The sequence below is a fragment of the Electrophorus electricus genome, chromosome 26, assembly GCF_013358815.1.
Source record: "Electrophorus electricus isolate fEleEle1 chromosome 26, fEleEle1.pri, whole genome shotgun sequence".
NCBI lineage: Eukaryota > Metazoa > Chordata > Actinopteri > Gymnotiformes > Gymnotidae > Electrophorus > Electrophorus electricus.
In genome coordinates, this window is record NC_049560.1 from 1046502 (window position 1) to 1059554 (window position 13053).

At 39.6% G+C, this 13053-nt stretch overlaps 2 protein-coding genes and 1 long non-coding RNA gene across 3 annotated transcripts; 2 read left to right on the top strand and 1 right to left on the bottom strand.

Annotated features, from left to right (window-relative positions):
• Positions 1–519: 519 nt before the first annotated feature.
• On the top strand, positions 520–2346 carry LOC113574540. Its single transcript, XR_003410332.2, has 2 exons — positions 520–601; positions 1521–2346. It is a non-coding gene; the product is annotated as an uncharacterized LOC113574540 (long non-coding RNA).
• On the bottom strand, positions 2099–7267 carry rtca (RNA 3'-terminal phosphate cyclase). The gene is made up of 11 exons (XM_027005497.2): positions 6842–7267; positions 6552–6652; positions 5770–5913; positions 5278–5401; positions 5020–5078; positions 4774–4915; positions 4434–4555; positions 4273–4331; positions 3755–3849; positions 3517–3621; positions 2099–3337 (listed from the first exon to the last, which is right to left on the bottom strand). Exons 1-11 carry the CDS (start codon positions 6884–6886, stop codon positions 3239–3241), a joined length of 1095 nt encoding a protein of 364 aa, XP_026861298.2. The 5' UTR covers positions 6887–7267; the 3' UTR covers positions 2099–3238.
• Positions 7268–7995: 728 nt separating this feature from the next.
• Positions 7996–12950, top strand: dbt (dihydrolipoamide branched chain transacylase E2). The gene is made up of 11 exons (XM_027005410.2): positions 7996–8074; positions 8746–8869; positions 8972–9047; positions 9230–9411; positions 9688–9815; positions 10530–10788; positions 10905–11071; positions 11174–11251; positions 11346–11537; positions 11769–11840; positions 11939–12950. Exons 1-11 carry the CDS (start codon positions 8024–8026, stop codon positions 12104–12106), a joined length of 1497 nt encoding a protein of 498 aa, XP_026861211.2. The 5' UTR covers positions 7996–8023; the 3' UTR covers positions 12107–12950.
• The last annotated feature ends 103 nt before the right edge of the window (positions 12951–13053 follow it).

Sequence of the window (13053 nt, forward strand, 5' to 3'; positions counted from 1 at the left end):
GGTGATTGGGTTACAAGCTTGCCGAGGTGTGACTCTCAGGCTTCTTCAGGTTTCTTCACTGATTGATTGGTCTCAATTGTTTCCTTTTTCTGGCACAGATAGAGGCCAAGACCAAGATTGTTGTGGTTGCCTTCCGTCACTGGCCTTGTGTTGTCCAGATGCTCAACTTCTGATAGCACTTTAGTCTGCTGCCCTCGTTGTCAATACTAACATGTGTTGGCAGCAACGCTAAGAAAGATGACTTGATACTGTAGGCCTCTGACATCATGGAAAAAAAAACAGCAAACATCCTAACCTGGGTGTTACTGAGGGGTGGATTTTTAGTGAAAGAATCAACTATACAAGTATGTACTTGGCTTAAGCAATGTAACATCAGTTAGTTCAATTGTGTTTTCAGGTAGTCAGCACTTATACAGGTTTTTCTCTCTGAGAAGTAAGCTTGGTGTAGTAGGGGCTATCTTAATGGTCCATCTCTTGAGGATTGCAGTTTTGCAGTTTTTCTGGAAAACTTTAGTGGCATTTATTTGTGCTGATTTTGTTATGGCTGAACAAGATTAGAAGAATGCTGTGCAAGAGACAGGTCTTTGCACTCATGTATGAGGTAAGCAAAATTATCCAAACCCTACTGAAAATCAGTAAAAGTTATACATTTAAAGTTTTCATATGTGCAGTATTGGAACACTACATTTAGCTAGTGTTAGTATGCCAGAGTAGTTTAGTTTGTGCTCATATATTGTAAAATATTATACATGTTCTTGCAATTACAGCTATTAAAGGATCACTTCAAGAATAAATATATTATGTCCAACATTTTCAGATGAATACAAAGTTCACAGGTCTCCTTAAAACTCTGTTCAAGTGTATATAATGCTTTTATAAAATAGTTAGCTGTACTGAGTCTACAGTAGCACAGCAGTTTTACATATTTCTGCATTTCCAGAACTTAACAAAAATTAAATGGAAAGAAATTTACATTAAAAAAAACTTTTTTTTGTCTTTTAAAAATCTTTGTTGTCCATGTCCATAATTACAATGCATCAATTCTATTTTAATATTTCACAAATTGATGGGACAGAAATTAATTGCGCATACTAATCTAATCTACATGTGATGCGATTAAGCCGATACTGAGTGTAATATGTTGAGAAATGTTGAGAAAAGGACAAGGCTGTATATCATAACAGATAAAGGCCAGTGTCACACAACAGCTTTTTTCAAAGCACGTATTGATACAAACACATTTGTAAATATATCTTATGTACTAATAATTATCAAAATTAACAGTCCAGGAACGTCTATGGCCTATCTCTGCAGTATAGTCCTTTGCAGTCTTTATATGTAGACTAAACACCCATATCTTTAAAAAGGCTCTTAAACAATGCCTAGGCACTCAAATGACCATTGATTAACCTTAATATATATACCAATTTAATAAAATAAATGGGAAAAAAACCAAACATTTTACTCATGTGTATTTTCCTGTATTGATTCCGTCTCTCTGATGGGGCTTTTCCATCTAGGTATTCGTAGACTCTGGCACTTGTACTAGCATAAGGACAACTTTAATGAAGACAAGTGTTTCTGTATATCAGACTGGACAAGAGCACCTGCTAATTGCCGTGAATGTCACGGTAAACACAACACTTTTCTGTAAAGTATTTAAACCTGACTGGTAGCCTGAAGCATTGTATGTGTATGCTACACAAATGGAAACGAATTGCAGTTATTGTTGCTATGCTCCCACACTGCTCTTGGGGCACTTTCACGGACAGATGTACAAGACCCCCTGGACTCTGACCCGGCAGGATACTGACTGTGGCACAGACACCACTCCCAGCAGCACCCACAGAGGATACTCCTCCCTCAAACAATTGGGGATGCACCCTTCCCACACTCAAGAACTGCATACATATTCATTCATTTCACATTGGGGAGGGGACACCCATTCTTTTTCTCCCAACTATTGTCCTAGCATCTGCTGGGGGTAATTGTATTGGCCCAGAGCACAAAAGAGCTTAGCCTGCAGGCAAGTCTTAAGTTGCACTCTTCACAGCTGACACTTGTGAGCCATCACGACTGTTGTGTAAACTCAGAAGATAACATTTATTTATTTTAATCAAAGAGGGCACTTACTAAAAGGATTTAGCGAGGAAAATTAATCCAAATGAATTTCTTGCCAGGTTTAGCACAACTGCTAGGATTAAATATGATACTAGTACTCAATATTAGTTTTACAGGTTCATGACAAGTCCTAAAGGTTTAATTTGACATACGAAAGTAATAACCCTTCTTGAGAATATTAGAACCACCATAAAAGTGAAGTTTAAATACAAAATATCCTTACCACTTTTATTGTGATTTGTTTTCTTCAAAAAATATCTTGATGCAAATAAACAAAAAGATTAGTCTCCTACACACAAAAAAACCAAATAAAAAAAAAAAACCAAGCCAATCATCACTTCCCTTCTCATAAATAAGTAAACAACACTACAAAATAAATCTGTGGCTGGGACCACCATTTTTAAGTGATTTCAAAACGTCCTTGCAAAGCTCTGCATAGCCAAGTGAGCTGTTTATAAAAAGCATGGCGCCATTCATTCAATTCACATCAACTTAAATAACTTACAAAAAAAAAAGGAACTACTTGAATTTTTGTTTTTGTTGAGGAACAGGAGACCTTTCTTTCCTTTCCCATGTACACATAGTGCACCATATTTAACTATTTAACAGTGACAAACATGAGCATCCCTAGTTCCATGCAAATGATTAGCGGTAAACTTGTTCTGATTGTGGTAACAGAAGGATTTTATGAATTGGTTATTTAAGGCTTGTGTGGGTGCAGACATTGGTGAAAGCAAGTCAGACAAATTCTGACAGCTATCGAGAGGATCAAAGCTAAACTTGCTGATCAAATATTGCAAAGAGTCTATAACTATATTTAAATATTTTCCAAAGACAATGCTTTGTTACAGTGTAAGGCAATACCCTGAGTAACAAAAGTCATTTGATAAATGATGGATATTTAAAAAGGAAAAAGCATGGACAAAGTGGAGTGACCCAGGGGTCATTTCAAAGACTAAGGAACTCAATCTCTTGTTCCATTAAGAGGAAGTCAAGCTGTCCTCAGGCCATCCAGTCAGTTACAGTAGTGTGTTTCTGCTACATGGTCTCCAGTTGCTGTCATCTGAGCGCCCCTCACCTTGGCTGGAGATGGGCCAAGGATAACCTTGCCCAAAATTTACAGGTGGGCATTAGCAGCACCAACACCCTGGCACTCAATAATGTAGGTGTCACTGTTGGCTTGCTCATCATCTGCCTTGCGGATAACAAACTTCGCCTGTGAGGAGAAAATTAGTTAAAAGCTGGAAACCTAAATGCAGTTCAATGAAACGACAGGGACTTTGTCTTTATTCCCTACTTTTGGTACAATCCATGTAAAGTGTAGACTTTTTTTTCTTTCCAATGGAACTTCTTACACTGTTATATCCTATCATCTTATTACAGAGGAGATGTTACCTTAGTGAGCTGCTCAGCAACATGGATGGCGGTCTGTGTGTGGAGAGTGATCGGGCCAGTGCGCATTCTTGATGTGCCCTTTGCCAGGGCCATGAAAATAATCAGCTACAGAGAGGAAAAAAAATTAAGTTTCCCTTCATAACAAAACCAAACTAGACAGGGGCATATGTGCAACGTTTCATACTGCAGTTAAAAATTGCCCTCTTTGATTGCGTGTGAGAGTTCATGAAGTCCTGACCTGGTCTTGCAAGAACTCGTCCACACAGCCATTGTGCCTAATGTTCCTCAGAAGCATTTCAGCTGCCTCTATGCCCACTTTATCTGCATACACACCTGGAAATTAAATGCAGCGTTCATATAGCCTGGAATTTATCATTTCTCTTAAAACATGCCAGAATAGCATCACTTTACAATTTTAATTCAATAATTAAAACAAACAAAATTATTCCATATGAAAAATGCTGGTATTTACATTTTCATTTTATACAAACTATTTAAAAAAAAAAACATTAAATTGCACTGTGTCTATAGCACAGGAGTCTGTCTTGAAAAAATTTCACTGCAGTTTCCCTTTACTAAATCTCCCACTAGCTCTGTGGGCACATGAACGCTTTAAATCACTATACTGCTGCCAACTAGCGGCAAAACAGCAAAGTGCAAAAGTGAAATGAATATCAAAGTGTGGGAAGCCAGGCTTTTCCAGTGTCGATTGCTGAAGTCAATCTGTTTCCTTTTCATTTTAGGTCAAGCACTCACCTTTCTTGCCAAGAGATGAGCCAGCAAATATACAGCCAGTAGAGGATTCTGCAATGATTCTGTAACAAAAAAATAGAAATTGATATTCATTTGAGATTTTCAGTTTAGGTGTTTTACACCAAGTGTTAAAGTGATAGTGCTTTGTGTTTGGTTTTACTCACATAATGCCATTTCCATTACCACAAGCCTTGTCTTTCTCTTGCAGAGACTGTATATTGATATAAAGGTCCTTAATCTCTTTTCGGATAGTGCGCACTGCAGCAGTGGACATGTCCTTTGCCAGCTAAAAACAAGAGTCATTCAATCAGCATGCATCACTAAAGTCAAAACAAAACTGGGGCACAAAAAGCTTAAATAGACTGGGGACACAGCGGAAAAAAAAAAGTGTAGGCTGATAATTCACTGCAAGTAAACCCACTAAGGTTACGGGACAAGGTGATTATCGGGCTTGCTCATGTACAACTGTAAACACCAAAGGCAACTCATCTCTTAGAAAGGTACCTTGAAAGGCAGCACTCCTGCTACAAAGGCCCTGCCATAGATCTTGGTGATGTTGCCTCTTTCTGTCAAACTGATGGGACTCAACTCCTTAACAGGGTGTATTTTGACAACCACTTCTCCACCACCTTTTGGGTAGTAACCTCTGTGAGGAGAAAACAAAAAACAATCCAGAAAAAAGGATTTAGTTTAGTTACATCACAAACTACATCATCTCAGCTAATGCTGTTAGTCAAAACAAACACTTACCTCATTCTTAAATCACAGTCAAAATGCATGCCAAACTTCTCTGCAATTGGTTTGAACACCTACGGGGTATTTGGAAACAGCAATTTAAGCACATTCTGCAGATTTTTTTACAAGTCACATTTTTAAGTGAATAAACTTGACACTAATAATAATAATAATAATAATAATAATAACAGCAATAATAAAATTCCTATGATTTCCCCCCCCCCCAAAGGATCTGCCATGGCCATCTTATTTTATGTCTTGAAATGCTTATACCTTGATTGTGTAGTCAATTTGTGGTGCCATTTCTGCGTTGGTGCCTCCTTTCAAGCACAGCTCTGAAGGGCCATCAGCAAACAGAGCACAGGGCAGTGAGACCTGCAGCAGAAGCCCAACACTCCTACAAAGCACAGACCATAACATATGGTTAATGTAGAAGCTGTGGTTCTGTTACTTTTGTCCCAGTGGTTTCTAAGAAATTCTAGAAATAGATCATAGGTTTTCAAAACATTAAACTCCAACTAGATGGTACATTGTGCTACCTAATTCCCACCAATATAAAATATTTACAACGTACTCAAATCTACATTGCAAGTAATTTAATAAGGCTGATATTCCTGCAACGTCTTCAGCTTCATGTATAGTCTTACAAATCTATATGCCATAAAACATAAAATGTTAGCAATTAGATTGATGATGCAGAAGAGGTCATTCAAATGTAATATAATACACTTCACATCAAGTACTCTGAAAATGCTCTTTGCTTACCCTGCAGTCTGGGTGTCTGCAATGTAATTTCCACATTTAATTTTCCTAGCAGTCAGTGTGATTTCTGTAGAGCCTACAACAGCCCCCTCCAGATTTCCATCACACATGTCCCTGACCAGCTCCAGTCCTGACAGATGTTGAGGCCTGACAAGGTTGCAGGACAGAGAGGAGTGGGGGAGGGTTAACAATAGAAAAGATAACACTGAGAATATGGTACTACAAATTTACATTTTTCAGTTATCAGTGTGTTTACATCATCAGAAATACAAAAATACGCATCAACTGACACACATCCCGACATTTCGACAATAACGGGCATCAATAAACTCTGTGACAGATCAGATGAGCAATAGGTTCCCATATTTATAAGATTGATGGCACGAAAAAAAAGTTTCACAAATTGACTACTATGTGTTGAGATAATCTGTAGTAGTACTAGCCATGTGCTAGTGCACAAACTAACAAAGACCCCCATTCAACATTCATGACAAGAGTGTATTACAGCCATGTTAGTGCTTCAAAGTGTGCTTTGACCATTTGAAATTAAACAAAGTTACCCATCATCTATCTATAGAATCTTATTTTGCTTTGAGAGTAAACTTGAAATCACGTATCGAGGTCAGTCTCCAACAACGAACTTCGCTTTGTTTCAGGACTCACTGTTGAGCTGGGGAGGGGTGACTGTAGCTTGATGTCTTGATGTTTTCGGAACAAAACATTAAAGCGTACGCTAGGTCCAAATATATATTGAAGTTGGCTTTGGAGAAGAATATTCACATTACCTTAATCCTGGTGTGCTTCTACCAGCGCGTATTTTGTTTATTTTGATAGACCCGCCTTGGATACAACTCAGTGCAGCAGACAATCTTAAAATCTGTCCCCCCTAAAAGACAGAACGGGAGGGCTCTTTACGTTTATCAGCCGGTCATGTTTTCGGTGGTAAACACAATGCTTAACTAACAGTTTAGCAAGGAAGTTACACTGTAAGCGTTAAAAAGTAACTCAAGCTACCAAGCGAGAATTGTTAGCCAAATACTAGATGTTTGGTAAGAAATGTAGGCAGAATACTCACTCCTTCCATCACACTCCCGTCCATTTCCAACGTTGTTGCGGCCATTTTTGAGAATTGCAAAAAAATACGAAACCCTATCGACGACTTAACTCTGTAAAGACACACACTCCTTACAAAAGACGATGCGCTAATGAGACAGGCTCGCCTCGGGAAAAGCCCCAGCTTCACTCACGTAGTCGCTAAAGTTAACTAGCTCGCTAACCCTGGCTAAGCTAATATATGCCGGCGAACGGTTACAAACAATGCAGGAATAAGCGCGAACTTCCCAACGCTCACTGCTCATAGACAAACTGGGACCTGTGTAAAGCCACAGTGGTCAAAACAGAGTGAAAGAGCTTTTACTATTGAATAAACAGAAAATAAATGAACTGGACCAAATTTTCACAAATTCCTAATACGGACGGACTAGCCGCTTGCAACTAAGTCTTGCCAGTCACACTGATAGAAAGCATGAGCGCATGCGCAGCCGTACTAGCATGACGTCGTCCGCGCATGGTTAGATGCCTTTTAGGAAAATAGACTGCACTTAAGACACTTTTCTCATTAAAGGCCTTGCCATGGGATTTATTGTATATCACGGGTATAAAATACTACAAATATTAGATTTATTGTTTAAAACGTAGATGTAAAGCTAATAAAAACTAAAAGGATCTTCAACAATTCGACCGGGAACTTCTTATTATCAAACATAAATGTAAATTTGCTTTCAAGTGTAATCTATGGCATTTAGCTGACGATTTTATCCAAAACGACTTACAATTATAACTGAGCATAATTTGAACAACTGAGGGGTACGGGTCTTATTCAGCAGCAACTTGATAGTGCTGGGGCTTGAACCAGCAACCTTCTGCTTACAAGTCAAAGACCTTGCCCAGTAAGCCACCACTAAAACAACACTGGAAAAAACAACATTATAGTAATACAGTCGCAAAAAGCTAAAAGCATGTTTCCCTCTGCAATTGTTGCTTGAAGTATTTTACGTTGATCTCAAGACAGTTTTGCCCTTTCTCTCTTAACTACAATTTTCTACAAAACTACAAAGGTATCGAATTTGGATAAGCGAAGCTGTGATTAGATCTGTATATAAAGGCCAGCCAGGAAACTTAAACCAGATGATTGGTCAGTAATTTGGGGCGTAATCGTGTCGTCATATCCGGATATATAAATATTTAGGGAAAAAATATGGCAGCGCTCATCACCGTGAGGGGCTCCTTCTCGTTTATGAGACGCCTGGTGGGGTTGCATGACTTTTCGCAATGAATTTTGCACTTGCAAATATTTTAAGAAATGAGACGTTATTTGTAAAATTGCCTTTCGTCGAAATAGACAGTTTAACTAATTAAAAACTGAAGGGCCAAGCGAGGTAGCGGTCTATTACCTGGCTAGTTATCTAACGCTAACTGTTCAGTAACAGCTGAGAGGTAGACACTAAGATAGCTCGCTTAGCTGATTAACTTCACGACGTTAATTTAACAAACAATACATTATGACATTATCTACAGGTGTCATATAGTATTGATACTTGGTTGTATAATATAAAGACGAACTAATAACACGTTAAGAAATGACTGTTGCAGGAATTAGCTGGCTAGCTAGCCAATTGACTTTAGCTGTGTGGCGCCGAGTTGCCCACGTAGTTGGCTAGGTTAACGTGTACTGTATGCTTAAGGGTCGTATTGCTAATTAATATGTATGTCTTTAATGTAGCTATAACACAACATTAGTAACGAATTATTAATAATGATTAGCTAGATGATCGGCCTAGTCTTTGCATTCTAGATGAATGGGGATATTGCTGCAGATAGGAATTACCTGCTTGGTTGAACAGTCTTTCTAGTCTTTCATGAGAGGAACTGTAAAAGCAGTGATTTTTTTTTTCTTGTATTGCATGGCTTTGCTGGCAGGTCTCTCTGCAACGTCTGCAAAAATACTGCAAGTCCAAGTTTCAGACAGCGTATTTGGTATACGCACCGTACGCGTATTCTGCCAGTGCTCTGTATCAACATAGACATTTCCGAACTAGCTATGGTAAGTTTCAAAGTTTCGTGATTGTAAGTCATAGCGAGTAAGTGAGCTGCATAGCTCCTTGAATTTCAGGGTTCCATTATTTATTTTTAAACTTTTTTTAAGCTGCAACAAGACCAGTTTTGCAGTTCAAGCTCTCAGACATCGGGGAGGGTATTATGGAGGTCACCGTTAAAGAATGGTAAGTTGTTTTTCTACTATAGTCTTGCTGAATAATGTTTTTTTTTTTTTTTTTTTTTTTGTAATTAACAAAACCTCACCAGCAGGGAGCAGCATTGTGCTTTTTCACGGTCTTGAACACAACGAAGTGTAAGTCTAGTAAGATGCATATTTAATTGCTTTAATCACTTCCCCCTACTCAAGGTATGTGAAAGAAGGTGACAGAGTATCCCAGTTTGACAGCATCTGTGAAGTACAAAGTGACAAGGCCTCTGTCACGATCACTAGCCGCTACGACGGAATCATCCGTAAACTCTACTATGATATTGACTCCATTGCCCTCGTGGGCTCACCGCTTGTTGACATTGAAACTGATGGAGCCCAGGGTAAGCATGCACCAAACAGCCACCACTGAAAAAGATAAATTAATTGACTATAGATTGGAAAGTTGTACCCCTAGAATTGTTTTGCAGTTCTCTTTCTGTGATCTTTCACGTCAAATTGCTATGACTCTCCATAGCAACATCAAACATGCCACTTCTTTTTAAATGTGTGCATTTGTCAAGCTGACTATGAATTAAAGGGCATGGAGGAGTGTTAAGATTCGTTCTGTTCATGTATATCCTACATGACATCCAATGTGGTGGTGGTCTTTCCTGCAGAGTTACCTCCAGAAGAGGATGTAATGGAAACACCAGCTGTGTCTCAGGAGGAACACACTCACCAGGAAATTAAAGGACACAAGACACAGGCCACCCCAGCAGTGCGCCGCTTGGCCATGGAGAACAATGTGAGTGCCACAGACAGGTATAAGAAAACCTCACTCCATCTTAGTGTTCATATGCCTCAGGTCAACCACTCATTCATTGTAATGTCAAACACGGTTTGCTGGCTTACATGTTTTATCAGAAAAGCAAATTTGGTTTTATTGCTGATTTTGTATAGTGTAGCATTTGTGGTTCTCAGTGGTTAGTTCTGGCAATATTTTGTGTTAACAACAGAAGGCCTTAATACAGGTAATATCTGGGTAGTGTTTGCTAAACCTAAAATGGTAAGTGGCTAATCAAATGGAACGTAGATGTGAAAGCAGCAATGGCCAACTGATGTGAACAGAAGCTACTGACACCTGACTCGTCAGGCCCAGACGTTGTCGGATTTAAAAGGCACAATAAAAAGAGGTCTTGCTTTGACTTTAATTTCCTTCTTGGGAAGAGTGAAAATTAATCCAGTCCTGACAGCCTTGGTCAAGGATGGGTGTGTATGTGGGGTGCGGAGGATCAAGAGACAGAAACTGATTAAAGGAACCTGCTTAAATAAAATAATAAAATGAAATCTATAAAATAATTTGCAGTTTTGTGTGAACACTTTAGTACCTTGAAGAGAATGCATTGCATTTATTCATGTTTCATTTTTATTAGGTCATGAAACTATATAATAATACAACTACACCCGTTTCATATCCAGCATTCATCTCCCTCACTCCTTGTCAATCATGTCCCATCAGATCAAACTGAGTGAAGTTATTGGAACTGGGAAGGATGGGCGTATTCTAAAAGAAGACATCCTTAACTTCCTTGCCAGTCAGACAGGGGCGATCTTGCCCCCCAGCCCCTTCCAGGAGATACAGCCTCCGCCTCCTGGACCAGCGGCAGCTAGGGCCCCCATTGCCAAGACCAAGGAAAAGAGGGCTCCCTCAAGCATGCCTACACCCATCACGTCACGGCCTGTGTTCACAGGGAAGGACCGCACTGAGCCGCTTAAGGGTGAGACATAATGTAGCTATGTTGGAGGACTGAAATAACTTACTGTAATTCAAAGGTTTCAATGCTGGTCAATTTACCATGTTTTTACTTCTGTGATAAAATACGTTTTTAAATAGGTTTTAATAAGGCCATGGTGAAGACCATGACGGCAGCGTTGAAGATCCCACACTTTGGCTACAACGATGAAGTGGACCTAACGCAGCTGGTGCAGCTTCGCTCAGAGCTAAAGGAAGTGGCTGAGTCTCGGGGGGTGAAGCTCAGTTACATGCCATTCTTCATCAAGGTAACGGCAACGTTTGTCCTTAGTGCTCAGCACGTTCAACTCCAGTGAAGGACATGCCATGCACCTCACATAAATAATTTAACAGTTCCGTTTCACGTACAGGCAGCATCTCTTGGTCTTCTGCATTTTCCAGTCCTGAACGCCTCTGTGGACGAAGCATGTCAGAACATCACCTACAAGGTGAATTTTCTCTTAAGTCCTGATATTTGGAGTGAAGTGAAAAATGGATAGCCTTCACTCATGCTGCATCTGATGGCCTCATTCCTTCACTCAGGCTGCTCATAACATTGGGCTGGCCATGGATACCCCACAAGGCCTTCTGGTGCCTAATGTGAAGAACGTTCAGATGCTCAGTGTTTTTGATATTGCTGTGGAGCTCAATCGACTGCAGACTTTAGGATCATCTGGGCAGCTAGGCACAGCAGACCTCACAGGGGGGACATTTACCCTCTCCAACATTGGCTCAGTGAGTATGGGTGAAGGGAGGGTGGACCAAAGAAATTAATTATGCTCTTGCAATCAAGTAATATTGTCACTGTGTAAATAATGGATTTGTAGAGGAACAAAAACTTCTGCGAAATCACTTTTGATGATGTATTGTAGGTCAAAACTAAATTTTCAACATTTGTTTCTGAAAGATTTTAGTCAACACTGATTTGGTCTACACGTTATTAAATAATCCACTCGTTTCACTTAGATTGGAGGAACATATGCAAAACCAATGATTTTGCCACCGGAAGTTGCGATAGGTGCTCTTGGAAAGATGCAGGTTTGTGGCACTTTGATGTTAGTGCGATCAGTATTTGCAATAAAATATTTTTTAGTTTTGAGTGTGTGATGTTCTTTGGATCTCTCTGCTCCTGACAGGTGTTACCCCGGTTCAATGAAAAGGATGAGGTTGTGAAAGCACATATCATGAATTTAAGCTGGTCTGCAGATCACAGAATCATTGACGGAGCTACCATGAGTCGGTTCTCCAACCTGTGGCGGTCCTATCTGGAGAACCCTGCTGTTATGGTTCTTGATCTGAAGTAGGAAGCCATGGACACCACGTAACTGGAGCAACTGGTTGTCATAATTTGTTACTGAGTTCCCGTTTCTGCCCACCACTTCCAATATCTTTCCATGGTCTGCCTAAAGGCATGGATGGTCGCACAAGCCAAGGACACTAACCTTCTCAGCAGTGTGAAGCTAATACCAAGCTGGTAGTCTTCTGTGGGTCACTTGTTTGTGGTAAATAAACCCCTACAAACCATCTTAAGGTTTAAAGAAACAAACCTGCACACCCCCAAAATACATACGTGTGTGTGAAATGACCATCACGTGACTACTAACTGACTACCATGTCTGCGCATGTGGATGTTTGCGTGCTATTACTAGTTAAGGCCTGCCTTAACAGATGGTTGCGAACAAGAGTGTTTGGATTATGAATGTGGGGTTAATGTCTCCAGTGTAGCAATGGAGACCAGTGCCCCCTCTCTTGAACACTATCAACCTGGAAGTTCTTGAATTTGTAAATGCAGCTGTTTGACTTCTCTACAGTGGCATTATTGTACAAAAGGTTTTAGTGTTTGAAACCCAGCTGTGATTATGGGGTGTGATGGGCAGTGAGGAAAACATTGTAACTTTTATCCAGTATGTTTCAACTGTGTTGTATTTCTTTAATGTATTATTACTCATGAGAGTGTTTTAAAGAAGAGAAAAAATGAAGTATGGGTGGTATAGTTTTAGGATTCGTTGATCATGTGGGTATTGTGCACTGTCCAGCTTTGGGGGAAAATAACTTGTGCTCTCACATATTCTTATCATTTTAGGACTTGTGTGCATTTTAATGGGAGAAACATTTTAATAAATTATGCCATAACATGGCTACATTGTTGACTGTTTTATTTCATTCTTTTTAAGTAACAATTCCGTACACAGTTATGAACTAGTCCAGGAGGTGCTTAGCCAACAGCGACATGACAAAGGACTGATTCACA